Below are 26,998 nucleotides of genomic sequence, written 5' to 3'. Positions count from 1 at the left end.
TTTCCACAGACATCCCAGAGCACCTGTCCCTGTGCAAAAGGCTTTACTCCAACCACCATTGAACCCCACTCCCCCACCCATTTGAAGGAGACAATTTACGATTTGTAAATCCCCACACTCAGAACAAAACACAGTGTCCGCTTGCGATGAATCGTGGAGGTGTGACGGTGGGGGCCGGGACGCGGTTCCGGGATTCCGGAATTCCTGAAACCACTCCCGGGGTGGTCAACCAGGGCTTTTTAAGGACATATCATCAGCCTGACCAGAGCTGGTTACCGTGGAGATAGCTCAGGCCTAGCCTCCCACAATATCCATGGATACTGTCTCCAGCGTCTCAGTGGTGTTCTGTCATAAAGTATGGCAGGGACCCTTTTGAAAAGCAGGTCGAAATACAGTTCCTACTGATGCCCGCATGCCACAATATACCCCCTCACCCACCCATCCACCTTTGTGCCCCCCCCCACCTACCAAACTATGCCCTGCCAACCCGCTGTACTCTCTACATAGTTGCAATAGCATATGGAACCAGAGCTTAACAATATCAGTTATTATTTGAAAATTTTCCACTTTCTTAAGAACACCTTATTTTACTTCAGGCCAATACTGATGTCAAAACATTGAAAACACCAGGAGCAAGGACTTGATCCCTCTAACCTGTGTAAGCAAACATCCTGCAGTGAGCAGAAGAGGTCAGAGACGTGTCAGTCGAGCTATGTTTCCCCCAGGGTTCAGCTATTTCTACCAGATGCCTGGGCCCTCAGGGAGCCTCCCTCTGAGTCCAGATATCCAGCCCACTGTTGAGGGTGACAGGGGGAGCCTGTGGCCTGTACCAGAGGGGCTCATTTGTTTTCCATTCTAGCCAGGACAAAGTCGCATGGCATCAAGGTGGGCGACTGGACTTCACTCCCATGCCAGGCTCCTGTGTGAACCCACTGCTGGTTATCACTCCCATGCCAGGCAGCACAGATTCCCATGAACTGGACTGAGCGAACCTGCCAGGCTGCCCTGTGTTGAATGCAGGCTTTCTGACTGGGTTCCCATTGTATTGTCAATCCACATTGATCGATATCTTGGAAATATTGTGCAATGTGAAGTGCTGAGCTGATGATGCCAGGTGAAACCACTTTCTCACTGGCTCAGCAGGCTGCCTTCACAGCTTGGGTTGGGTTGCTGTAATTTGCCATGCAAATGTATTGCAGGTAGGAACCTGCCACAGGCTGGTGGGACTGCTCCACACAAACACGTCACCGAGTTTATCTCTGCGGCTCAACCCAACATCGGGAAAACCAAATTTCTCATCCTCCCCCCCTCGGGCACCTTTGTAGACCCAGTCAATCCCACACCCATCTCCCAACTGAGTGACACCGGCAGTGGCCTGTCTGCCCCCATTTGTGAGACTTCACTTTCGGGCTGGTTCGTAAACTGAAGTAAAGAATGGCTTTTGACCCCCTCCCTCCTCTTCAGCAGGGGGTGAAAATTCTCCGAAACTTCAGTGAGTCCAGGCCCAACCTCCTCAACCTCTCCTCATGGGACAGTCCCTCCATACCCGGGATCAGCCGAGTGTACCTTCTCTGGGCTGCCTCCAATGTCAGTCTGTCTTTCCTCAGGTAAAGGGGACCCAAACCTGTTCACAGGATTCCCGCTGTGGTCTGACCGGTGCCTTGTATAAAACCTCCTTCCCTTTATCCTCCATTCCCTTTGAAATAAAGACCAACATTCCATTTACCTTCCCCGTGACACACTGAACTTGGATGTGAGCTGTTTTGTGATTCCTGGACAAAGACCCCCCGCTCCCTCTGACCTAGCCATGCACATATTAACAGGGAGCTTGAATAGGTCAGTCAGACCTCCCACCCTCTCTCCCTGCTGTTCAGTAAGATCATGGCTGATCTGATTTTAAGCTTTCTGCAATTTTTCTCTGTGAAATAATATTCAGCTCCTCTGTTCTTCCTGCCAAAATGCTCTGCCTCACATTTTCCCATATTATCTTCTTTCTGCTAAATGTTTGCTCAAGCGTATAGAATCAGACAGCACGGAAAGACCCTTCGGCCCAACCATTCTGTGCTGACCATAATCTCAAACTAACCTAGTCCCACCTGCCTGCACTTGGCCCATATCCCTCCAAATATCTTTCATTCATGTACTCATCCAAAGGCCATTTAAAATTTGCCACTGTACCCACACCCCCCACTTCCTCTGGCAATTCATTCCACACACAAACCACTCACGGTGTAGAAAAAGTTGCTCTTTTTTAAAAATCTTTCTCCACTCAGCTTAAAAATACGCCCCCTAATCTTGAACTTCCTCCACTTTCAGGAAAAGAACTTTGCCTATTTACCCTATCCACACCCCCTGATGATTTTATAAACCTCTATAGGGTCACCCCTCAGCCTCCAATGCTCCAGGGAAAACAGGCCTAGCCTCGCCCTATAACTCAAACCCTCCATCCCCGGCAACATCCTGGGAAATCTCTTCTGCACCCTCTCCAGCTTACTTAACCTGTCTATAACCCCCTGTGAACTCTGTCTCATCCTCACCTTCACACCTATTTTGCTGTCGTCTCTAAACTTGGCTACAATACATTCACTGTCCACATCCAATTAATGTAGATTGTAAATAATTGCGGTCCCAGCACTGATCTCTGTGGCACCCCACTAGTTACAGGTTGCCATCCAGAAAAATGGCTGCCTTATCCCAACTTTCTGTCTTCTATCCGTCAGCAAATCCTCTATCCACAGTAAGATACTGTCTTCAACACTTTGGGGCCTTGTGAAGACACCTCACGTGTCAAACCTCATTGAGTGCCTTCTGAAAATCCAAATATATTACATTGACCACTTTCCCTTTATCCTGCTCATTTGCCCCCTCGAAATTTGTCAGACATGATTTCCCCTTCCTGCATGTTTTAAAAAAGGGGATGGAGAGGAAAGCAGGAATTATGGACCGGTTAGCGGTCGAGGGGAAAACGCTGCAGTCCAGAATAACAGGGATTGGAAAACAGTGTCAGGATCCGACAGAGTCAGCATGGATTTACGAAAGGAAAATCACGCTTGACAAATCTACTGGACCTTTTCACAGATGTAACTAGAGGAGGTGATAAGGGGGAGCCAGTCGATGTGGTTGACTTGGACTTTCAGAAGACTTTTGATGAGGTCCCATATAAGATATGAGCGTGGAAAACTAAAGTGCATGGGATTGGGGATGGTGTTCTGAAATGGACAGAGAACAGGCTAGCAGACAGGAAACAAAGAGAAGGGTCTTTTTTCCATGTGGCAGCCTCATGGGGTACCAGAGGGATCAGTGCTTGGACCCCAGCTGTTCCTAATATCTATGAGTGATTTAGACAATGGAACTCAATGTCATATCTCTGAGTTTGCAGATGACGCGAAGCTGGGGGGAGAGGATGAAGAGATGTTGCAGTGTGATTGGGACAGGCTGAGTGAGTGATTCCTGATGATGGGCTTATGCCTGAAACGTCGATTCTCCCCCTCCTCGGATGCTGCCTGACCTGCTGTGCTTTTCCAGCACCACCCTCTCGACTCTGATCTCCAGCAGCTGCACTCCTCACTTTCCCCTAGGCAGAGTGAGTGGGCAACTGCATGGCTGACGCAGTATAATGTAGATAAATGTGAGATTATCTACTTTGGGAGCAAAAACTGGAAGGCGGATTATTCTCTGAGTGGTGACAGATTGGGAAAGGCAGTGAGACCTGGGTGCCCTTGTGCGCCGGTCACTATAAGTAAGCCTGCAGGGGGCAGCAGGAGGTAGCGAAGGTCAATGGGATGTTGGGCCTTCATAGTGAGAGGGTTCGAGTACAGGAACAGGGATGTCTTGCTGCAGTTGGACAGGGCCTTGGTGAGACCACACCTGGGGTATTGTGTGCAGTGTGGGTTGCCTTATCTGAGGAAGGATGTTCTGGTGATGGAGGGAGTACAGCAAAGGTTTCCCAGACTGATTCCTGGGATGGCAGGACTGATGGATGAAGAGAGACTGGATCGGTTTGGATTATATTCACTGGAATTTAGGAGAATGTGGGGGGAGGGGTTATCCTTATATAATTAGATATAGCTCTGAGGGCTAAAGGGATCAAAGGGTCCGGGGAGAAAGTGGGAACAGGGGATTGCGTTGGAAAATCAGCCATGATCAGAATGAATGGCGGAACAGGCCGGAAGGGCCGAATGGTCTCCTCTTGCTTCTGGTTTCTTTGTTTCTATGAAACCGTGCTGATGCTGCTTGGTGATATCATGCGATTCGAAATGCTCTGCTAACACACCCTGAATCAGAACGGAACGAGCCAACAGTTAGCTGCTTTTCATCTCCAATCCCTTTGGAAAGAAATGTTATTTTGGCAGTTTTCCAATCCTTCCAGGACTTTTACAGAACCCGAATGATTCCTGGAAAGTGGCGAGCAGCGTCCCCGCTGGCTCTGCAGTATGGCAGCATATAACCCGGCAGCTGGAAGGGACAGAGAGGAGGCTTGACCCTCGTTAGTTCTTTCATTTCTCCGCCATTTCCACGTTCCCCATTGTCACTTGCCCAGCCTCATTCTCAAGGGGGCGTGTGTGGAACCTGGCAAGTCAGGTTTGACAGAATTTCTTGCTGTCCATTTCGATGCTACTCTCCTCTATTTTCTCTCGCTATTCATTTCATGGTCATCATTTGTTGGATTTCAAAATGTTCCAAACCTTTGGCATATTACTGTTCTTTACCATAATGCTTTTTCGATTTTAATTTGACATTACCCTTAACCTCCCTGGTGGGAGGGTCAGTACTGAGGGAGTGCCGCACTGTCGGAGGGTCAGTGCTGAGGGAGTGCCGCACTGTCGGAGGGTCAGTGCCGAGGGAGTGCCGCACTGTCGGAGGGTCAGTGCCGAGGGAGTGCCGCACTGTCGGAGGGTCAGTGCCGAGGGAGTGCCGCACTGTCGGAGGGTCAGTGCCGAGGGAGTGCCGCACTGTCGGAGGGTCAGTGCCGAGGGAGTGCCGCACTGTCGGAGGGTCAGTGCCGAGGGAGTGCCGCACTGTCGGAGGGTCAGTGCCGAGGGAGTGCCGCACTGTCGGAGGGTCAGTACCGAGGGAGTGCCGCACTGTCGGAGGGTCAGTGCCGAGGGAGTGCCTCACTGTCGGTGGGTCAGTGCCGAGGGAGTGCCTCACTGTCGGAGGGTCAGTGCCGAGGGAGTGCCGCACTGTCGGAGGGTCAGTGCTGAGGGAGTGCCGCACTGTCGGTGGGTCAGTGCTGAGGGAGTGCCTCACTGTTTGAGGGTCAGTACTGAGGGAGTGCCTCACTGTCGGTGGGTCAGTACTGAGGGAGTGCCGCACTGTCGGAGGGTCAGTGCTGAGGGAGTGCCTCACTGTCGGAGGGTCAGTACTGAGGGAGTGCCGCACTGTCGGAGGGTCAGTACTGAAGGAGTGCTGATGTGTGAGAGAGAGAGAGAGAGAGACTAAGATGAGCACTGTGGCATTGTACAAGCCTGATCTGCAGGGGTGTGCAGTAGGGGGTGGGGGTGGAGGACGTGAGTTGGGGATGGGGCAGGGGGTGTTCACGGAGCAGAGGGAATGATGAACGTCAGGCGGGGTTTGAGTTCCTGTCGATCGCTTGTTACAGGTTGTGGGGGTGGGGGTCGAGATATTGTGGGCACCATCAGAAAAAGAGGGAAAAGGGGGTGGCAGTGGGAAGATTAAAGGGAGAAAGGTGGGCGATGCAAACCCCAGCAAGTGAGGGACAGATTGGGTCTGGGATCAGTGAGTGAACGCCAGATGCGACAAGCTGGCACTGTGATCAGTGAATAAACGTGGGACCCTGCAGGAGAGAGGCTGCATGCTGACATTTTAACTGAGCTCTGTCTCTCTCTCTCTCTCTCTCTGCCTGCAGTGTTGCAGCTCCGTACATGACCCACTCTTGGAACAACCTCCCGGGCAAATGGATGAGAAGCAGTGGACCACGCTTAGCCCTGATGAGTTCCTTCAGCTTCACCAGTACATTGAGTGTAAGTCAAAGCTCTCGGCCTGGCAGATGGCACGGTGCCCTCCAGGGCCCTGCCCACCTGCTCTTCCCAGTCAGTTTTCCGTTTGCCACTTGGGGCCGAACTTTCTCTCCGCTGTATCCGTCAGGCCTAAACACCGCCCCCACCCCGGTGGTGCTGAGTGGAGAGCAGTGGGCAAGGTTCTCCCCACCCCCTCCCCCACCTCACTGTGTGCTGCCACCATTTCATTGAATGGTTTCACCATTGGTCAGCACACTTCAAAAAGCACTAGGCCTCAGGCTGGAAGCCAGGTCTGTCTGTGTTGGGCAGCACATCGCAGGCAAGGGGTTGAAGAAATTCTTTCAAGCATGTGGGTGTCACTGGCTGGGCCCAGTATTTATTGCCCCGTCCCTAGTTGCCCCCCTTGAGAAGGTGGGGGTGAGCTGCCATCTTGAACCACTGCAGTCCATGTGCTGTGGGGTGACCCACAATGCCCTGGGGGAGGGAATTCCAGGATTCTGTCCCAGTGACACTGAAGGAACGGCGATATATTTCCAAGCTAGGATGGTGAGGGGCTTGGAGGGGAACTTGCAGGGGGTGGTGTTCCCATGTATCTGCTGCCCTTGTCCTTCTAGATGGAAGTGGCCGTGGGTTTGGAAGGTGCTGCCTGAGGGTCTTTGGTGAGTTTCTGCAGGGCATCTTGTAGATGGTACACACTGCTGTTACTGAGCGTCGGTGGGGGGGAGGGAGGGGATGTTTGTGGATGTGGGGCCAATCAAGCGGCTGCTTTGTCCTGGATGGTGTTGAGCTTCTTGAGTGTTGTTGGAGCTGCCCCCATCCAGGGGCAAGTGGGGAGTATTCCCTCACCCTCCTGACTTGTGCCTTGGAGATGGTGGGACAGGCTTTGGGGAGTCAGGAGTGTGGGTGGGGGGAGGTTACTCGCTGCAGGATTCCCAGCCTCTGACCAGCTCCTGTAGCCAGTGTGTGTCTGGTCAACGATAACCCCCAGAATGTGGATAATTGGAGACACACTGATGGTAACACCACTCAATGTCAAGGGGTGGTAGTTAGATTGTTTCTTATTGGAGATGGAAGTGGAAATAAAATTATGCATTGCCCGAGAGTTCAAGAGAGAGTGTGTGTGTGTGTGTGTGTGTGTGTGTGTGTGTGTGTGTGTGTGTGTGTGTGTGTGTGTGTGTGTGTGTGTGTGTGTGTGTGTATATATATACATGTGTTTCTCTGAGTACTGTATTTGTGTGTAACTGTGTATGTGCATGCACCTGTACGCAAGTGACTATGTGTATCTGTGTGAGTGGGTGTGTGCGAATGTGAGGGTGTGTGTCAATAGGTGAGTGTGTGTGAGAGAGTATGTGAGTGGGTGTGTGAGTGAGTATGTGTGAGTGGGTGGGTGTGTGAGTGTGAGTGTTTGTGTGTGTGTGAGAGTGGGTGGGTGTGTATGTATGAGTGAATGGGTGTGTGAGTGTGAGTGTGAGAGTGTGTGTGAGTGAATGGGTGTGTGAGTGGGTGTGTGTGAGTGTGAGGGTGTGTGTGAGAGAGTGTGTGTGTGAGCGTGATTGTGTGTGTATATGTGTTAGTGTGTGTGAGTGGGTGAGTGTATGAGTGTGTGTGAGTGAGAGTGAATGGGTGTGTGAGTGTGAGTGGTTGGCTGTGTGAGTGTGAGTGAATGTGAGTGGGTGGGTGTGTGTGAGTGGGTGGGTGCGTGTGAGTGTGTGTGTGAGTGTGAGGGTGTGTGTTTGATTGTGAGTGTGTCAGTGTGTGTGTGTGAGTGTGAATGTGTGTGTGTGAGTGTCCGTGTGTGAGTGTATGAGTGTGAGTGTGTGTGAGAGTCCGAGTGTGTGAGTGTGTGTCAGTGTGTGTGTGTGAATGAGTGTGTGTGTGTGTGTGGGTGTGTGTGAGTGAGTGTGAGTGTCTGTGTGTGAGTGTGAGTGTCTGTGTGTGTGTGAGTGTGTGTGTGAGAGAGACTGAGTGTGTGTGTGAGGGTGTGTGAGTGTGTGTCTGTGTGTGTACGTGTGTGTGTGAGTGTCAGTGTGTGAGCGTGTGTATGAGTGTGTGGGCATGTGTGTGTGTGTGTGTGTGTGTGAGTGTGAGTGTGTGTGTGTGAGAGAGACTGAGTGTGTGTGTGAGGGTGTGTGAGTGTGTGTCTGTGTGTGTACGTGTGTGTGTGTGAGTGTCAGTGTGTGAGCGTGTGTATGAGTGTGTGGGCATGTGCGTGTGTGCGTGTGTGAGTGTGAGTGTGTGTGAGTGGGGGTATTGATCGAGCCCTGCCGTACTCCCTGCCGTGCTGTCTTCCCGATGAATGCCTGTGTCCAAAGTGCAGTGTGCAGGAGCCCAGGCTTTCCAATGGGCTCGCCTGTCTGGGACTGGGTCCCACAGATGGTGTTGCCATGGTACCAGCAGGAGGAAGCCATCCCCAGAGTATTTAACCACTCTGCGTTGTCACATACCCGTTCACATTTGAAGCCACTTTGATCCCAACAATTCATTTAAGTCATTATGAAAGAAAGTGAAGCGAAACTGCATCTGACTGGGAATCGGCTTCGAGTGGGGGATAATTTGAAAAAGGCTTGAACATTCTGTGTTGGAGCTGGGATTTCAGGATTTCAAGGTAGCGGCAGCTGCCCATGGCATGGCGTTGCTGCTCAAAACACAGTGCCATGTTAACACTGATTGTCGAATGATTAATTGCTCATCAGGGATTCATTATCTCCAGAGCTGGGAGTATTTCAAACAGTAAAAAACATTCAAAGTTGGGGAGCAGACATTTGTACAAGCCAAGTGCGTGTGTCTGCCCAAGTCTGAGTGAGTGTGACTGTGTGTGAGAGAGTGTGCACGTGTGTGTGTGTGTCTGTCTAACTTTGAGTGGGTGTGACTGTGTGTGTGTCTGTCGAAGTCTGAGTGAGTGTGACTGTATGTGTGAGCATGTGTGTGTGAGAGCGTGTGTGTGTCTGTCAAAGTCTGAGTGTGACTGTATGTGTGAGCATGTGTGTGTGTGTGAGTGTGAGAGCGTGTGTGTCTGTCAAAGTCTGAGTGTGACTGTGTGTGTGTGTGAGAGAGTGTGCGCGTGTGTGTTTGGCTGTCTAAGTGTGTGTGTGTGTGTGTGTGTGTGTGTGTGTGTGTGTGTGTGTGTGTGTGTGTGTGTGTGTGTGTGTGTGTGTGTGTGTGTGTGTGTGAGCTGTGCAGACACAGACTACATTCAGGCGGGGTCCCAGCAGTGTATACAGCCAGTGCTTGGAGCCCTTCAAGGTAAACTGTGTTAAAGGCAAGGTGAACACATAACACTGAGACTTCCAGCTCAGGAAAGATTGTGTGGGATGTCAGGAACAGGCACTGCCCAGCAGCTGTCACCTGGGGCTGCTGGGATTGCAGCTGGACGGCAGACAGTCTCCATGTTTGCAGAATCACTGGACAGACAGGGATTTGCCAGGTTGGTGTCACAGCAATTACTCCCCCCTCCCCCCTCACTCAGGGTCACAGATCTCACAGGCACAGTCAGCCCGACAAACTGGGAGGGAGCGTACAGACCTGGAAGGGGAGACCACGATAAATAGGGCCGGATCTGCTGAAGAATAGCAGTTCCTGTCTTCTCCAGGTTATGGATCTCATGTTGGAGCTCCATAATACCCAGGGATGGCCGGGGTACGAGAGGGAGGGAGGGAAGGAGGATAGGGGTTGAGGTAATGGAGAGAGGAAGGGTGGGTGTGGGCGGAGGTAATGGAGGGAGGGAGGGTGGGTGTGGGCTGAGGTAATAGAGGGAGGGAGGGGGGTGTGGACGGAGGTAATGGAGGGAGGGAGGGAGAGTGTGGGCTGAGGTAACAGAGGGAGGGAGGGGGTGTGTGGGCCTGGGTACGAGAGGGAGGGAGGGTGTGGGCTGAGGTAACAGAGGGAGGGAGGGAGGGTGTGGGCCTGGGTACGAGAGGGAGGGACCTCGATATTGATGTCAGGGAGTGAAGTAACTCCACAGCAGCTGGGATCCCATGAACAAGTCCCCCTGGTGCTAGCACCTTCTCCAATGATTGCTGTTTCTTCACTTCCCTGAAAACTATGGCTTGGCTACACAACCATCTCCAAGGCTGACAGTTTTTTTTAACATTTGATGCAAAGGTGCTAGGATGGAGGCCAGGTTATTTAGAACCTTTCTATAGTAATTCACCAATACAAGGAAAGACATAAACTCCAGTACAGACGTGGAAGCCAGGGCACCTTTGATTGCCCTCATTTTATCTTCCAACAAGTATAACCTGGTCTTGTCAACTCTGTAGCCCATGTAGGACACTTGGGGTGCCTGGAACACACATTTTCCCCTTCCAAGGCATACCCCCACCTTGGAGAAACATCTAAGGACTATATCCAAGTTCTCTAAGTGCTCCTTATTGATCTTCCCTGTTATTAGCACATCACCTAGATAAATGGCATCCTGGGGTAGACATTGTAAAATGTTCTCCATCATCTGCTGAAAAATTGCACAGGCTGAAGATACTCCAAATGGCAATCTTGTATACTGATACAAACCCTTATATGTATTAATTGTAGCGTACTTCTGGGAATCCTCATCTGACTGCAATTACAAGTAGGCCTGGCTCATGTCCAGCCTTGTGAAGTTCAGCCCCCGGTCAGTTTGGCACATAAATCCTCTATGCAAGGGATTGGGTATTTATCAAAGACCCTCAGGCAGCACCTTCCAAACCCACGGCCACTTCCATCGAGAAGGACAAGGGCAGCAGATACATGGGAACACCACCCCCTGCAAGTTCCCCTCCAAGCCCCTCACCATCCTGACTTGGAAATATATCGCCGTTCCTTCAGTGTCACTGGGACAGAATCCTGGAATTCCCTCCCTCAGGGCATTGTGGGTCAACCCACAGCACATGGACTGCAGCGGTTCAAGATGGCAGCTCACCCCCACCTTCTCAAGGGGGGCAACTAGGGACGGGGCAATAAATGCTAGGCCCAGGCAGCGACACCCACATCCCCTGAGCGAACATAAATCAGTGTTGCTGCTCCCACCCTCTTCATGCGTTGGGATTCCCACAGCCTTCCCAGTGTGCCTTGCCCATCTTGTTCACATTCTCTATATTTTCAGGAGAGCTCTTACACTTAGCTGAGTGTTTCTTGTGTTCCCATCACCACACCATCCATGGTAGTGTTGTTTTTTTCACCTATAACGTACAGCAGTAAATCGGCAGTTCTGATGAAAGGTCACTGGGCCTGAAACGTTAACTCTGATTTCTCTCTACAAGATGCTGCCAGACCTGCTGAGCTTTTCCAGCACTTTCTGTTTTTTGACGTTGATTTACAGCATCCGCAGGTCTTTTGGGTCTGATTCAGTAAATCACCGGACCTTTCCAATGAAGCTCCTTGCACAGCGACCCCGTTGCGGGAATGAGTTGAACGTCAGGTTGATACGACTGGCTTGGAGTGGTTTTCCCACTGAGGCCATCGTGGTAGCCGGTCAAAACCCAAAAGAGTGTAGAACGTGCAGAAAGCATTTCACAAGCGATGACACGCATTGGGAGGAAGGGGGTTGATATAAAAGTCAGAAACAAGGTGGGCATTTTGCACATAGCAACATCGCGTGCGCAGCGATCTGGCCACGACCAGACTGTCTGGTCTTTCTACAGGTGTGATGGCGGACAATGTGAACAGGCCCAGAATCAGTCCACCCAGATGGGAGAGGGGTGGGGGGCTCTGCAGGATGGCACTTTGCTCAGTACCCCCGCCCAGTGGGAGGGAGGGTGGTTGTCAGCTGGGAATCGGGACCGGGAATCCCCCACAGGAATCGTAGGGCCCTGGCGGTGAGAGCGGCTCCCACAGAGACCGAATCTGGTGAATGCCGGGCGTCCACGCAAATGCCTGACCGGGACAAATCTGATCTCAAGGGCTCTATTGCCACTTAGTGGCAAAGAAGGGAATAGCCGCACTTCCCAGCAGTCAACACCAACAGGGTGGCAGGCCATGGGTTCAAAGGTCAAGGGAGGACAGAGCAATAAGTAGCACCTCTGCCTTTGTCATTCCCATTGTGCAGACTGCCCAGGTCCATCAGCTGCATGGGAGGGAAACATGGCAACTGCAGTTCTGCTTCTGTCTGAATGGATCGCTGAGTGAGCGAGAGTCTGTGCGGGGGAGATGTGCAAATCCTCAGCAATAGGCACTCCCTCAGTACTGACCCTCAAACAGTACAGCACTCCCTCAGCACTGACCCTCCGACAGTGCAGCACTCCCTCAGCACTGACCCACCGACAGTGCGGCACTCCCTCAGCACTGACCCACCGACAGTGCGGCACTCCCTCAGCACTGACCCACCGACAGTGCAGCACTCCCTCAGTACTGACCCTCGAACAGTGCAGCACTCCCTCAGCACTGACCCTCCGACAGTGCGGCACTCCCTCAGCACTGACCCTGTGACAGTGCGGCACTCCCTCAGCACTGACCCTCCGACAGTGCGGCACTCCCTCAGCACTGACCCTCCGACAGTGCGGCACTCCCTCAGCACTGACCCTCCGACAGTGCGGCACTCCCTCAGCACTGACCCTCCGACAGTGCCTCACTCCCTCAGCACTGACCCTCCGACAGTGCGGCACTCCCTCAGCACTGACCCTCCGACAGTGCGGCACTCCCTCAGCACTGACCCTCTGACAGTGCGGCACTCCCTCAGCACTGACCCTCTGACAGTGTGGCACTCCCTCAGCACTGACCTTCCGAGAGTGTGGCATTCTCTCAGCACTGACCCTCCAAGAGTGTGGCATTCTCTCAGCACTGACCCTCCGAGAGTGTGGCATTCTCTCAGCTCTGATTATTGAATGTTCCTTGGGATTTTTAAAAACAGGATTTTTAACTGTTCCTGTTCAATTGCACTAGTCTTAACAGCTTACAAATGAGAGTACCTGTTGAGGGCCATTTCTAAAGCTGTAATCTAGTGCAGTAAATGAGAGACGGTAAAGCTGGCTGGGTGGATAATTGGCTGCTGGACACCAGTGTAATCCACAACATCCACCTCAACAGGAAGTCTCTGCCACTCCAGGAGTCTCTGCTGTCAGCTCACAGGCTGGAGTCTGCGCTTCCAATCCTGCCATACACCTGGGAGGAAGAGAGTTCCATGGACACTTTGTCCCAGGGCGCAGTCACATCCACTGGGCTAGCCCGTTGTGAAGAGTTTCGGAATGGTCCCGTCCCCCTTGTCGGAGCATGCTGTCACTGAACATCCCGAATAGCTCTCTGTCGAACAGCTTGCCTCCCACTTACAGGAGACAATGATTTCTTTTGGCAGATTCGTCAAAGAAAGTGAAGGATGTTCTCAGTGAGTTTGCTGGGAACGGACGACTCTCCAAGTACAGCACGGAACAGGTGAGGCCTTCAGAGATTCGCAGCTAACCTTGTCCCGATGTGGCAGAGCTGATGCCAACGTGTGCCCTGCCACTCGTGCCTGTGCTCGCTCATGGGTATCACTGGCTCACTGCACTGCCCCAAACATCTGATGAGCTTATTATCAGATCCAGTGTACGCCTCAGGCATGTGCGAAGGCCTGTGGGGTGAGCGAAACCTTCCCTTCTTAAGATCAGTGTCTTCAGACTGGGGAGACTTGGGGCTGTTTCTGAACGATCCTGAATCTGATCCAGGAGGAATAATGTATTTGCTCCTCCATTTTGAAGGGTGATAGTCGTTCATTTCTTTCGTGGGATGTGAGCATCACTGGCAAGGCCTGCATTTATTGCCCATTCCTAAATGCCCCTGAATTCAGTGTCTCACTCGGCCATTTCAGAGGGCACTTGAGAGTCAGTCCCATCGCGGTGGGTCTGGAGTCACGTGTAGGCCAGACCAGGCAAGGATTGCGGTTTCCTTCCCTGAAGGACAGTAATGCACCTGGTGGGATTTTCTGCCAATCCGTGCTATTGGTCATGGTCACCATGAATAAGATTGATTTTACTTTCCAGACTGAGTCATTGAGTTTAGATCCCACCAGCCCTCATGGTGGCATTGTGAACTTTTGGTTTCATGATTAACTAGTCCAGTGACATTCCCATTGCCAGCATTCGCCATTGGACTTCACGGTGGTTCAGTGGTTAGCACTGCTGCCTCAAAGCACCAGGGACCTGGGTTCAGTTCCAGCCTTGGGCAACTGTGTGGAGTTTATATATTCTGTGTCTGTGTGACTTTCCTCCCGGTGCTCTGGTTTCCTCCTGCCACAGTCTAAAGATGTGCAGGTTGGGGTGGAATGGCCGTGCTAAATTGTCCCATAGTGCCCAGGGATGTGTAGGTTAGGGTGGATTGGCCATGCTAAATTGTCCCATAGTGCCCAGGGATGTGTAGGTTAGGGTGGATTGGCCATGCTAAATTGTCCCATAGTGTCCAGGGATGTGTAGGTTAGGGTGGATTGGCCACGCTAAATTACCCATAGTGTCCAGGGATGTGCAGGCTGGGGTGGATTGGCCATGCTAAATTGTCCCATAGTGTCCAGGGATGTGTAGGTTAGGTTGGATTGGCCATGCTAAATTGTCCCATAGTGCCCAGGGATGTGTAGGTTAGGGTGGATTGGCCATGCTAAATTGTCCCATAGTGTCCAGGGATGTGTAGGTTAGGGTGGATTGGCCACGCTAAATTACCCATAGTGTCCAGGGATGTGCAGGCTGGGGTGGATTGGCCATGCTAAATTGTCCCATAGTGTCCAGGGATGTGTAGGTTAGGTTGGATTGGCCATGCTAAATTACCCATAGTGCCCAGGGATGTGCAGGTTAGGGTGGATTGGCCATGGGGAATTGTCCCATGGTGCCCAGGGATGTGCAGGTTAGAGTGGATTGGCCGTGCTAAATTGTCCCATAGTGTCCAGGGATGTGTAGTTTAGGGTGGATTGGCCATGTAAAATTGTCCCATAGTGCCCAGGGATGTGTAGGTTAGGGTGGATTGGCCGTGCTAAATTGTCCCATAGTGTCCAGGGATGTGTATTTTAGGGTGGATTGGCCATGCTAAATTGTCCCATAGTGCCCAGGGATGTGTAGGTTAGGGTGGATTGGCCGTGCTAAATTGTCCCATAGTGTCCAGGGATGTGGAGGTTAGGTTGGATTGGCGATGCTAAATTACCCATAGTGTCCAGGGATGTGCAGGTTAGGGTGGATTGGCAATGCTAAATTACCCATAGTGCCCAGGGATGTGCAGGTTGGGGTGGATTGGCCATGCTAAATTGTCCCATAGTGTCCAGGGATGTGTAGGTTAGGGTGGATTGGCTGTGCTAAATTACCTATAGTGCCCAGGGATGTGCAGATTAGAGTGTATTGGCCATGCTAAATTACTCATAGTGCCCAGGGATGTGTAGGTTAGGTGAATTAGCCAAGGGGAATGCAGGGTTACAGCATGGAGGAGGGTGTCTTGGTGGGATACTCGATGGGCTGAATAGCCTGCTTCTCCACTGTCGGGATTCTCTGGTTTAGTTTTTGTTTGGAAGGGTTCCGATAGTAAGAATTGCCCCGTGTTGAAGTCCCCTGTCTTGAAACGGCAGCAGATTTCCCTTTGAAAGGTTGTTCGGCCGTGTCAATGATGCCGGTTTGCATGTGCACCCTCTGCTGTGATCTCTCTGCAGCATATTGATTTTGAAGGCTTTCGAACACTGATGACCATCTACCTGGATGTGGACGACATTCCCAGTCAATTCTGTCGGCATCTCTTTCGCTCCTTTCAGACGAAGCCATGTGAGAAAGGTGAGGTGCTGGAAGGGGACCGAACCAGAAAGCTTTACCATCCTTCAACACGTACGTTAGCTTCCTGCAGTCGCCATTACGGACACCGTCAATGTGTTAGGCTTCACCTCGGTAGTGGGAGGGCACCAGACCTCTTTGGCCCTCAATAGTTGGGTATTTATTCTTCCCCATAAGCTCTCTCCCACAGCCCACTCAAGTGTCTCAAAGGAATACACCTCCAGATATTCCCATGGAGTAACACCCATGTCCCTCGGCTGATGAATCAGTACTCCTCCGTGTTGAACAACACTGAGAGGAAGCACTGAGGGTGGCGAGGTCACAGAATGTACCCTGGGTGGGGGATCTCAATGTCCACCACCAAGAGGGGCTCAGCAGCAGCAGTGTTACTGACCGAGCTGGTCAGGTCCTAAAGGACATAGCTGCTACCCTGGGTCTGCGGCAGGTGGTGGGGGAACCAACAAGAGGGAAAAACATCCTCAACCTCATCCTTACCAATCTGCCAGCTGCAGATGTATCTGATACTGGATACTGCAAAGGCTATGGGCCCTGACAACATTCCGGCAATAGGACTAAAGACTTGTGCTCCAGAACTTGCCGCTTCCCCAGCCAAGCTGTTCCAGTACAGTTATAACACTGGCATCAACCCGACAATGTGGAAAATTGCCCAGGTATGTCCTGTATCCAAAAAGCAACCCGGCCAATTACCGTCCCATCGGTCTCCTCTCGATCATCAGGAAAGTGATGGAAGGGGTCACCAACAGAGCTATCAAGCAGCACCTGCTCAGCAATAACCTGCTCAGTGACACCCAGTTTGGGTCCCACCAGGGTCACTCAGCTCCTGACCTCATTACAGCCTTGGTTCAAACATGGACAAAAGAGCTGAACTCCAGAGGGGAGGGGAGAGGGACAGCCCTTGACATCAAGGCTGCGTTCGGCCGAGTGTGGCATCAAGGACCCCTGGCAAACCTGGAATCAATGGGTATCAGGGGGCAAACTCTCTACTGGTTGGAGTCATACCTGGCACATAGGAAGATGGTTGTGGTTGTTGGAGGTCAGTCATCTCAGCTCCAGGACATTTCTGCAGGAGTTCCTCAGGGTAGTGTCCTAAGCCCAACATCTTTAGCTGCTTCATCAATGACCTTCCCTCTGTCATAAGGTCAGAAGTTCACTGATGGTTGCACAATGTTCAGCACCATTCGCCACTCCTCAGATACTGAAGCAGTCAGCGTTCAAATGCAACAAGATCTGGACAATATCCAGGATTGGCATGACAAGTAGCAAGTAACATTCGTGCCACACAAATGCCAGGCAATGACCATCTCCCATAAGGACACTCTCACCCCCCCCGCCCCGCCCATTGATATTCAATGGTGTTACCATCACTGAGTCCCCCAGTATCCTGGGGGTTACCATTGACCTGACACTCCGCTGGGCTTGCCACCCACACGCTGTGACTACAAGAGCAGATCAGAGGCTGGGAATCCTGTAGTGAGTAACTCCCCTCCTGACTCCCCAAAGCCTGTCCCACCATCTCCAAGGCACAAGTCAGGAGGGTGAGGGAATACTCCCCACTTGCCCCTGGATGGGGGCAGCTCCAACAACACTCAAGAAGCTCAACACCATCCAGGACAAAGCAGCCGCTTGATTGGCCCCACATCCACAAACATCCCCTCCCTCCCCCCACCGACGCTCAGTAACAGCAGTGTGTACCATCTACAAGATGCCCTGCAGATATTGGTCTCTGCTAATAGGAACAAGTATCCCCTATGCCTTCTGAACCAGCGTAGCTGCCTGTCCTGCTACCTACAGGGTTCTGCGCGTATATACATCAAGGTCTCTCTGATCTCCAGTATCTCCCTCCCGTTTGGAGTGTAATCCCTTGCCTTGTTCATTCTCCCCTACCTCACACTTTTCAGTATCAGATTCCATTTCTCACTTGGCCACCGCACTGATGTCTTCCTGCTGTCCACGGCCATTCCTTCTCACTCTTTAACACCTTTCCAATTTTTGTCGATTCTGAAAGCTTGTTGATCACCCCCCCCCCCCCCCCCCCCCCCCCCCACATTCAATTCCAAATCGTTAATGCATACTACAAACAGCGAGGCTTCCAGTCCTAGAAACATCCCTCGGCCATCCCCCTCAGCTTCCTGCCTCTCAGCCTGCGGTGGATCTAACATGGCACCTTGCCTTGGATCCTTACTGTCCTGATCAGTTTGCCAGGGACCTTAGCACCAGCCTTGTTAAAGTCCACGTAGGCCACATCAACTGTGCTGGTTACATCTCTAACCAACCTTTGTCCAATCTCTCTATCTTGCTCTCACTGTCTCTGTCTCTTTCTCTCTCTGTCTGTCTCTGTCTGTGTGAAAACTCCCTCTCTCCAAGCCCTCTCTCTCTACCTCTGTCCAATCTTCTCTCATCGGAACTAGATTAGATCACTTACAGTGTGGAAACAGGCCCTTCAGCCCAACAAGTCCACACCGACCCGCCGAAGCGTATACCACCCAGACCCATACTCCTACATTTACCCCTTACCTAACACTACAAGCAATTTAGCATGGCCAATTCACCTGACCCGCACATCTTTGGACTGTGGGAGGAAACCGGAGCACCCGGAGGAAACCCACGCAGACACGGGGAGAACGTGCAAACTCCACACAGTCGCCTGAGGCAGAAAACAGCCTCTGGCGCTGTGAGGCAGCAGTGCTAACCACCGTGCCACCGTGCCACCCACCAACTACCTCCCTCTGTCCAGACACTCCTTCTCTCTGTCCAATATGCTCTGTTTCTTCCTCTCTGAGCTCTTTCTCTCGAGACAAAGACTCTTCCTCTGCAACCTCTCTCTCTCTTCCCAAACCTTGCCTCTGTGTCTGTCTGTTCTCATTCTGACTCTCTCCTCTCATCCCTTTGGGACTGTCACTGTCTCTGTTCAGGACTGGGTTTGTACAGCTCTGCCTTTTGATGGGATCGGTGACTAATGATTGTTTCGCTCTCTCTCTCTCTCTCTCTGAAGATGTTCAAATCCCCGATACAATCGATCCCACTGGGCCAGATGTTGTCTTTGTGAAGGATGTCGTGTGTTACTTATCCTTCCTGGAGGGAGGCCAGCCTGAAGATAAGCTCAAATGTGAGTTCTGGATTGGGTCAAATGTGTGTTTCCGATCTTTAGAAAAGTTGGCTTGTTTAATGAGCTGCTCAACCTTCTGAAGATGTGAAGTACCTCACACAACCTCAGTGACGATGTGACAATGTCGCTAGGCCGAGCAAGCCTGAGACTGTGTGATACTTTTGATTTTTCTCGTTTATGTTAAGAATGACTTTAATATTAACTATTATTTTTTGACTTCTTCTATGAAGGTCTGTAATGCTTACATTTTAACACTGTCTCTTTTACTGCTTTGAACCTGAGTTTTTTTAATCTAAAATGGCGCCGTGTGTGGCGACGTTAGACTTTGAGGACAAGTGGCAATCAACTAAATTAGGGTGGCACGGTGGCTCAGTGGTTAGCAGTGTAGCCTTACAGCGCCAGGGAGGCAGGTTCGATTCCAGCCTCGGGCGACTGTGTGGAGTTTGCACATTCTCCCCGAGTCTGCGTGGGTTTACTTCGGTTTCCTCCCACGGTCCAAAAATGTGGATTGGCCGTGCTAAATTGCCCATAGCGTTAGGTGCACTCGTCAGAGGGAAATGGGTCTGGGTGGGTTACTCTTCGGAGGGTCAGTATGGACTGATTGGGCCGAAGGGCCTGTTTCCACACTGTAGGGAATCTAATCTAAACAAAAATGGCCATGCAAGAATTTCAGTCTCGCTCACCAATAATTTATACGTCTTTTTCAAAAGTTGTTGTGCAGTTATGAAGTTTTTTTAAAAAATTACTATTGTATTTTTGGGAATGTATCTTGAAATGGAGGGTAATCGAAGTCTGACCTGATTGTTCAAGATGTTTGCAAGGTTTGAATTATTTCACTGCGAGGAGTCATTGGCAGCAGCCTCCGAGATGACAGCGACTCAGCGCTGAGTCTCCCGTGGTCCTGGAAGGGTATCGCTTTCTAACCTGGAGTGAGCCAAACTCAAAGCTAAAGAGAGTTGGGATCAAGGAGAGCGCGTGAGCATTTTTCCTTGACAAAGATCGAAAGGAGTAAATAGGATCTGGTAGTCGCCATGGGTGACAAGGACTGAACTCTGAATATTAAAACGTAGAGCTGTACAGCATAGGGACAGGACCCTTCGGTGCAGGATGTTGTGCCAAACATAATGCCAAGTTAAACTCATCCCGTCTGCCTGCCCTTGGTCTGTATCCCTGCATTCCTTGCATATTTGTGTGTCTATTTAAACACCCCTGTCCTGTCTGTCTCCAACACCACCCCTTGCAGCCTGTCCCAGACTCCTACCGCACTCTGTTACATACTTAGCTCTCACATCTCCTTTGAACTCTTCCCCCTCTCACTGTAACTGCATGCCCCCTAGTTTTAGACATTTCAACTCTGGGGATAGAAGATTCTGATCAGCAACACTATCTGTATGTCTCATAATTTTATCAAGTCTCCCCTCAGCCTTGGCCATTCCGGACCAGCCTGTTTCCAGCCTCTCCTTAGAGCTCATACCCTCTAATTCTGGCAGTATCCTGGTAGGCCTCTTCTACCCCCTCTCCAAAGCCTCCACATCCTTCCTGTAATGTGGTAACCAGAACTGAACACTATACTCGGTAAGTGTAGCCTAACCAAAGTTTTATAAAGCTGCAACATGGCATCCCGACTCTTGTACTCAACTCCCTGACCAAGAAAGGCAGGGCCTGTCAGATGCCTCCTTTACCACCCTTTTGAGGGCATATGATAGTCACACAGAATAGGAAGCTACGTAAAGGTGCAACAGTTAGGGATGATCTTGGTTCAGGAAATCGAAATGTCAAATCAGTTTGGGCGGAAAGGAGGAATAGGAGGGGAAAGGCGTCACTTGGGGAGGGAGTGGTCTACAGACTCCTGAACAGTTACCCTAACATGGGACAAAGTTTACACGAGGAAATATCGGGTGCTTGTGATAAATAGACGACAATAATCACAGGCAACGTAAATCTGCATATCAACAGGAAACATCCAATTGGCAACAACTACAATATGACTGAATTTGGAAGGGGAGAAGAATGGATCTCAGACTAGTGTTTTAAACTTAAAAAAAAACTATGGCCATAAAAGCCGAGCTGGTTGAAATGAACTGGGATAGATTTGTATATATTGTATTATATACGATTGAATACTCAGGATAACTATATTCTTACTGTAAAGAAAAATTAACCATCCATGCTTAACCCATGATGTTAAATAAAGTGTCAAACTTAAAGCTGAGCGGCAGAACAGATGATGAGTCAGCATAGAAAGAATGGCAGGTAATGACAAAAAAGTTAGTCAGGAAAGAGAACTTAGAGTGTGAGAGTAAGCTTGCTAGAAATGTGAAAACAGACAGCAGGAGTTTCTGTCAGTATCCATAAAGGAAAACAGTAAACCAAGTTTTTTAGTGTTGGTCCTCTAGAGAGTGAGGATGATGAGTTCCAGGAGATAAAGGAATGGTTGAGTGACTGAATATTTTGCTGCTATCTCCATTCTGGAGGATACAAACCACAGTAAGAGCTGTCAATCCGCAGGTGAAAATATAATCACAGGGGAATCGCTGCTAGAGCTGCGGGCTATCACATCTCTGGCCCCTGACTGACTTTACCCTCGGGTATAAAAGAGGTGGCCAATGAGGAGTAGATGCGATGGTGTCAATTTCCCAACATTCAAAGATTCTGGAAAGGTCCCACCAGACTGGAAAGTCACAACTATCACCCAGCGATTCAAGAAGGGAGGAAACTAAAGGCCGGTTAGCTTGACCTGTGCCTCGTCAGAATTGATCATAACTGGCCCATTTGGGAAAACTCAGGGTAATCAGGAAGAGTCGGCACGGTTTTATAGAAGAGAAATCCTGGATAACCCCAATTAATTGGAATTCCTTGAAGGAGTAATATGGGCTGTGGCCGACAGAGACTCCATCGATGTGTTGTGCTTGGATTGATTTGAAAACCTCATCTTTGGGACCCACCAACCCTAGGGCATCAATGTGGACTTCACCAGTTTCCCCTCCATCCCACCTTACCCCAGTTCCAACCTTCCAGCTCAGCGCCGTCCTCATGACCTGTCCCACCTGTCAATCTTCCTTCCCACCTACCCGCTCCACTCTCCCCTTTGACCTTTACCCCTACCTCCATCCACCTATTGCACTCTCAGCTACCTTCTGCCCAGCGCCGCCACCCCCTTCCCATTTATCTCTCCACCCCCCTGAGGCTCCCAGCCTCATTCCTGATGAAGGGCTTTTGCCCGAAACGTTGATTTTCCTGCTCCTCGGATGCTGCCTGACCTTGCTGTGCTTTTCCAGCACCACACTCATCTCGATTCTGATCTCCAGCATCTGCAGTGCCTTGGATTTCCAGAAAGCAAGGTTCCACATAAACGTTTTTTTTCTACCTAAAACACAAGCTTTTGGGGAAACATATTGGCTTGGACAGAAGCCTGATCAGTTTCGGAAAACAGCGAGTCTGGTTCAATGGGTTTTGGTCTGACTAGCAGGAGTAGGGGCCTACAGGAGTCTCTGCTAGGACCTCAACTTCTCACCATTTCTATCAATAACTCAGCTGAAGGCACACTCGCCAGATGTGCAGAAGATGCCGAGATAGGTTGAATCAAATGTTGCAAAGCCAACAGCCTGATATCGATGGGCTAGTGAGTGGGCAGATGGAATATAATGTGGCAAAATGTGAAGGCGTTCACTTTGACAGGAGGAAACGGAAAGCAGTGTGTTATTTCAACGTGAAGGACTGTAGAGTCGGAGGTGCAGAGGGAGTTAGGTGTTGTTGTGCATGAGTCACTGGTAGGTACCGCACACAACCGAGAGGGCTGATGGGGGGCTGTCCTCTATTGTACGCAAAAGTAAGGAGATGAAGCTTCAGTTATCCCGGTGAGACCAGCTCCTGAATGCTGTGTGCAGCTTCGGCCTCCTTATTTAAAGAAAGATACAACACCTTATGTTTGTTACACTTTAAGGCATGAAAAAAACGCACAAGATTTCAGCTCTCAGCTGTCAGTCGGAATCTCTTTGAAGGTCTTTGGCTTCCCTGGCGGAGCGGGTGAGGTCACAAGAATGAAGCTGTTGGATTGGTCGAGAAAATTCCAAATGTCCCTCTGACAGTTTAAACCACTGGGGTGGTGGGCACCTGGGGGGGGGTGCGCTGGCGTCATGGTAACGTCACTGGGCTACAGGCCGAGGCTAATGCCTGCAGGTTGGAATCTCACACAGCCGCAAGCGGAACATTAGGTGAGACTCTGTGATGGAGACGATGCTACTATCAGCGATTGTGATTTTACAACAAAAGAGAAAACGCATGTGCTTCACAAATATCATTTGAGAAAATCTGCCATCCTTACCCAGTCTGGGACGGGGCAGCACATGCAGGAGATGCCAAGTGACTCCCTTCTGGGGTTTCTTACAGTCCTGGGCAGAGCAGATGCTGAGCCAGACCATCATGCCCCTGGACAGTCTGCTTTCAGTGGTCCCTCTGTAAGAGTTGGCGAGGGTCTTGATGGACAGGCTGGATTTACTGGCGGTGATCATTGAGTGATGAGAGACTCAGACATAGAGTCTCTCATAGAACATAGAGAATTCAGTGTTGGTCAGAAGGTCAGAGTGAAAGTATACCAAGGGGGGGGGAGTGTGTGTGTGTGTGTGTGTGTGTGTGTGTGTGTGTGTGTGTGTGTGTGTGTGTGTGTGTGTGTGTGTGTGTGTGTGTGTGTGTGTGACCTGACCTGAGACGTTAACTCTGATTTCTCTCCACAGATGTTGCCAGACCTGCTGAGCTTTTCCAGCAACTTCTAGTTTTGTTACTGATCACTGCTCACTGTCCCGGGGGGGTGGGGAGGGGGAGAATCACTGCTCACTGTCCTGGGGGGGGGGGGGCGGAGAGAATCACTGCTCACTGTCCCGGGGGGGGAGAATCACTGCTCACTGTCCCGGAGTGGGGGAGGGGGGGAGAATCACTGCTCACTGTCCCGGAGGGGGGGGGGGGGGGGGGGTGGAGAATCACTGCTCACTGTCCCGGGGTGGGGGGAATCACTGCTCACTGTCCCGGGGGGGTGGGGAGGGGGAGAATCACTGCTCACTGTCCCGGGGTGGGGGGGGGCGGAGAATCACTGCTCACTGTCCCGGGGGGGTGGGGAGGGGGAGAATCACTGCTCACTGTCCCGGGGTGGGGGGGGGGAGCGGGGAGAATCACTGCTCACTGTCCCGGGGTGGGGGGGGGGAGCGGGGAGAATCACTGCTCACTGTCCCGGGGGGGTGGGGAGGGGGAGAATCACTGCTCACTGTCCCGGGGTGGGGGGGGGGGAGCGGGGAGAATCACTGCTCACTGTCCCGGGGGGGGAGAATCACTGCTCACTGTCCCGGGGTGGGGGGGGGGGAGCGGGGAGAATCACTGCTCACTGTCCCGGGGTGGGGGGGGGGGAGCGGGGAGAATCACTGCTCACTGTCCCGGGGGGGGAGAATCACTGCTCACTGTCCCGGGGGGGTGGGGAGGGGGAGAATCACTGCTCACTGTCCCGGGGTGGGGGGGGGGGAGCGGGGAGAATCACTGCTCACTGTCCCGGGGGGGGAGAATCACTGCTCACTGTCCCGGGGTGGGGGGGGGGAGCGGGGAGAATCACTGCTCACTGTCCCGGGGGGGGAGAATCACTGCTCACTGTCCCGGGGGGGTGGGGAGGGGGAGAATCACTGCTCACTGTCCCGGGGTGGGAGAATCACTGCTCACTGTCCCGGGGGGGGGATCACTGCTCACTGTCCCGGGGTGGGGGAGGGGGGGAGAATCACTGCTCACTGTCCCGGAGGGGGGGGGGCGGAGAGAATCACTGCTCACTGTCCCGGGGTGGGGGGGGGGAGCGGGGAGAATCACTGCTCACTGTCCCGGGGGGGGAGAATCACTGCTCACTGTCCCGGGGGGGTGGGGAGGGGGAGAATCACTGCTCACTGTCCCGGGGTGGGAGAATCACTGCTCACTGTCCCGGGGGGGGGATCACTGCTCACTGTCCCGGGGTGGGGGAGGGGGGGAGAATCACTGCTCACTGTCCCGGAGGGGGGGGGGGCGGAGAGAATCACTGCTCACTGTCCCGGGGGGGGCGGAGAGAATCACTGCTCACTGTCCCGGGGTGGGGGAGGGGGGGAGAATCACTGCTCACTGTCCCGGAGGGGGGGGGGGGGGGGGGGGTGGAGAATCACTGCTCACTGTCCCGGGGTGGGGGGAATCACTGCTCACTGTCCCGGGGGGGTGGGGAGGGGGAGAATCACTGCTCACTGTCCCGGGTTGGGGGGGGGCGGAGAATCACTGCTCACTGTCCCGGGGGGGTGGGGAGGGGGAGAATCACTGCTCACTGTCCCGGGGTGGGGGGGGGGGAGCGGGGAGAATCACTGCTCACTGTCCCGGGGTGGGGGGGGGGAGCGGGGAGAATCACTGCTCACTGTCCCGGGTTGGGGGGGGGCGGAGAATCACTGCTCACTGTCCCGGGGGGGTGGGGAGGGGGAGAATCACTGCTCACTGTCCCGGGTTGGGGGGGGGCGGAGAATCACTGCTCACTGTCCCGGGGGGGTGGGGAGGGGGAGAATCACTGCTCACTGTCCCGGGTTGGGGGGGGGGCGGAGAATCACTGCTCACTGTCCCGGGGGGGTGGGGAGGGGGAGAATCACTGCTCACTGTCCCGGGGTGGGGGGGGGGAGCGGGGAGAATCACTGCTCACTGTCCCGGGGGGGGAGAATCACTGCTCACTGTCCCGGGGGGGTGGGGAGGGGGAGAATCACTGCTCACTGTCCCGGGGGGGGAGAATCACTGCTCACTGTCCCGGGGGGGGATCACTGCTCACTGTCCCGGGGTGGGAGAATCACTGCTCACTGTCCCGGGGGGGGATCACTGCTCACTGTCCCGGGGGGGGCGGAGAGAATCACTGCTCACTGTCCCGGGGGGGGCGGAGAGAATCACTGCTCACTGTCCCGGGAGGGGAGAATCACTGCTCACTGTCCCGGGGGGGGCGGAGAGAATCACTGCTCACTGTCCCGGGGGGGGCGGAGAGAATCACTGCTCACTGTCCCGGGGGGGGATCACTGCTCACTGTCCCGGGGGGGGCGGAGAGAATCACTGCTCACTGTCCCGGGGGGGGCGGAGAGAATCACTGCTCACTGTCCCGGGGGGGGATCACTGCTCACTGTCCCGGGGGGGGCGGAGAGAATCACTGCTCACTGTCCCGGGGGGGGCGGAGAGAATCACTGCTCACTGTCCCGGGGGGGGGGGTTGAATGTGAATTGATTCAACACTTTCCCTGGGTACTGGTGTTTGAATGTCCTTGTGCCCTGGGACCCTGGGAATCCCCTCTCTCAGTGAACACGGGTTCCCATGTTGATCTGGATGACTGATTGGGCATGATTTGTTCCCCGTTGTGAGATGTCTGCACCGTTCTGAAGTGGCAGCTCAGCAGCTGGCATTTACCCTGTGCCCGCTCACTCATCCCTAGCCTCCTCTGAAGTGTTTGTCGTGAGTTTCTGAGCCAGGACAGAGCGTGTGAACGGGGCAGGTAGTGTACTCCAGTCCGATCCTGTCCTCTGCACACCGCTGTCCCAGTGTGGCTGATGGGTGTTCACTGACAGGCAGCCACATCGAGACCCAAGGCTAAAATCTGTCCAGGCACACTCCTAACAGGCAGCTCCTGGTGAATCGGAAAAGAATTTTCTGTCCAAGGTGCTGTTGGCTCTTATTGAAAATGGAGCCTGATCATTTTGCTGTCTCTCTCTGTTTCCTTCACAGTTACCTTCAAACTGTATGACACTGACGCCAATGGACTGCTGGATAGCTCGGTAAGGTTTGGTGTCACTGCTCAGGGCATGTGGGGGGTGTGTGTGTGTGTGTGTGTGTTTCCCTGCTGTACATCTCTATGACTCTTATTTACTGTATGCTTCCCTCCTCCCCAGGCAGCACGGTGGTACAGCAGTTAGCACTGCTGCCTCACAGCACTAGGGTCCCAGGTTCAATCCCAGTCTTGGGCAACTGTCTGTGGAGTTTGCACGTTCTCCCTGTGTCTGCGTGGGTTTCCTCCGGATGCTCGGTTTCCTCCCACAGTCCAAGATGTGCAGGTTAGGTGGATTGGCCATGGGATAGGATGCTCTTCAGGGGGTTAGTATGGACCCGATGGGCTGAATGACTTCTTTCCACACTGTCAGGATTCTGTAATTGGACCTGCCTTGCTTTTATCTGGCAATCCTCCTCACTATCTGCAG

At 52.5% G+C, this 26,998-nt stretch overlaps 1 protein-coding gene across 1 annotated transcript in view; it reads left to right on the top strand.

Moving 5' to 3' along the window:
- The window catches only part of LOC132808976 (diacylglycerol kinase beta-like), a 112,662-nt gene that overhangs the window by 34,437 nt on the left and 51,227 nt on the right, over positions 1-26,998 (top strand). Inside the window, exons 2-6 of the mRNA XM_060822369.1 lie at positions 5,870-5,984; positions 13,246-13,322; positions 15,550-15,667; positions 18,678-18,791; positions 26,529-26,578. Of these exons, the coding sequence (XP_060678352.1) occupies positions 5,918-5,984; positions 13,246-13,322; positions 15,550-15,667; positions 18,678-18,791; positions 26,529-26,578 (426 nt within the window). The 5' untranslated portion in view covers positions 5,870-5,917. The remainder of the gene's footprint in view (positions 1-5,869; positions 5,985-13,245; positions 13,323-15,549; positions 15,668-18,677; positions 18,792-26,528; positions 26,579-26,998) is intronic.

Source organism: Hemiscyllium ocellatum (assembly GCF_020745735.1).
Source record: "Hemiscyllium ocellatum isolate sHemOce1 chromosome X unlocalized genomic scaffold, sHemOce1.pat.X.cur. SUPER_X_unloc_6, whole genome shotgun sequence".
In the NCBI taxonomy this organism is placed as follows: Eukaryota; Metazoa; Chordata; class Chondrichthyes; order Orectolobiformes; family Hemiscylliidae; genus Hemiscyllium; species Hemiscyllium ocellatum.
The sequence above is the reverse complement of the archived record's forward strand: the minus strand, read 5'-3'. Positions and strand labels throughout refer to the sequence as shown.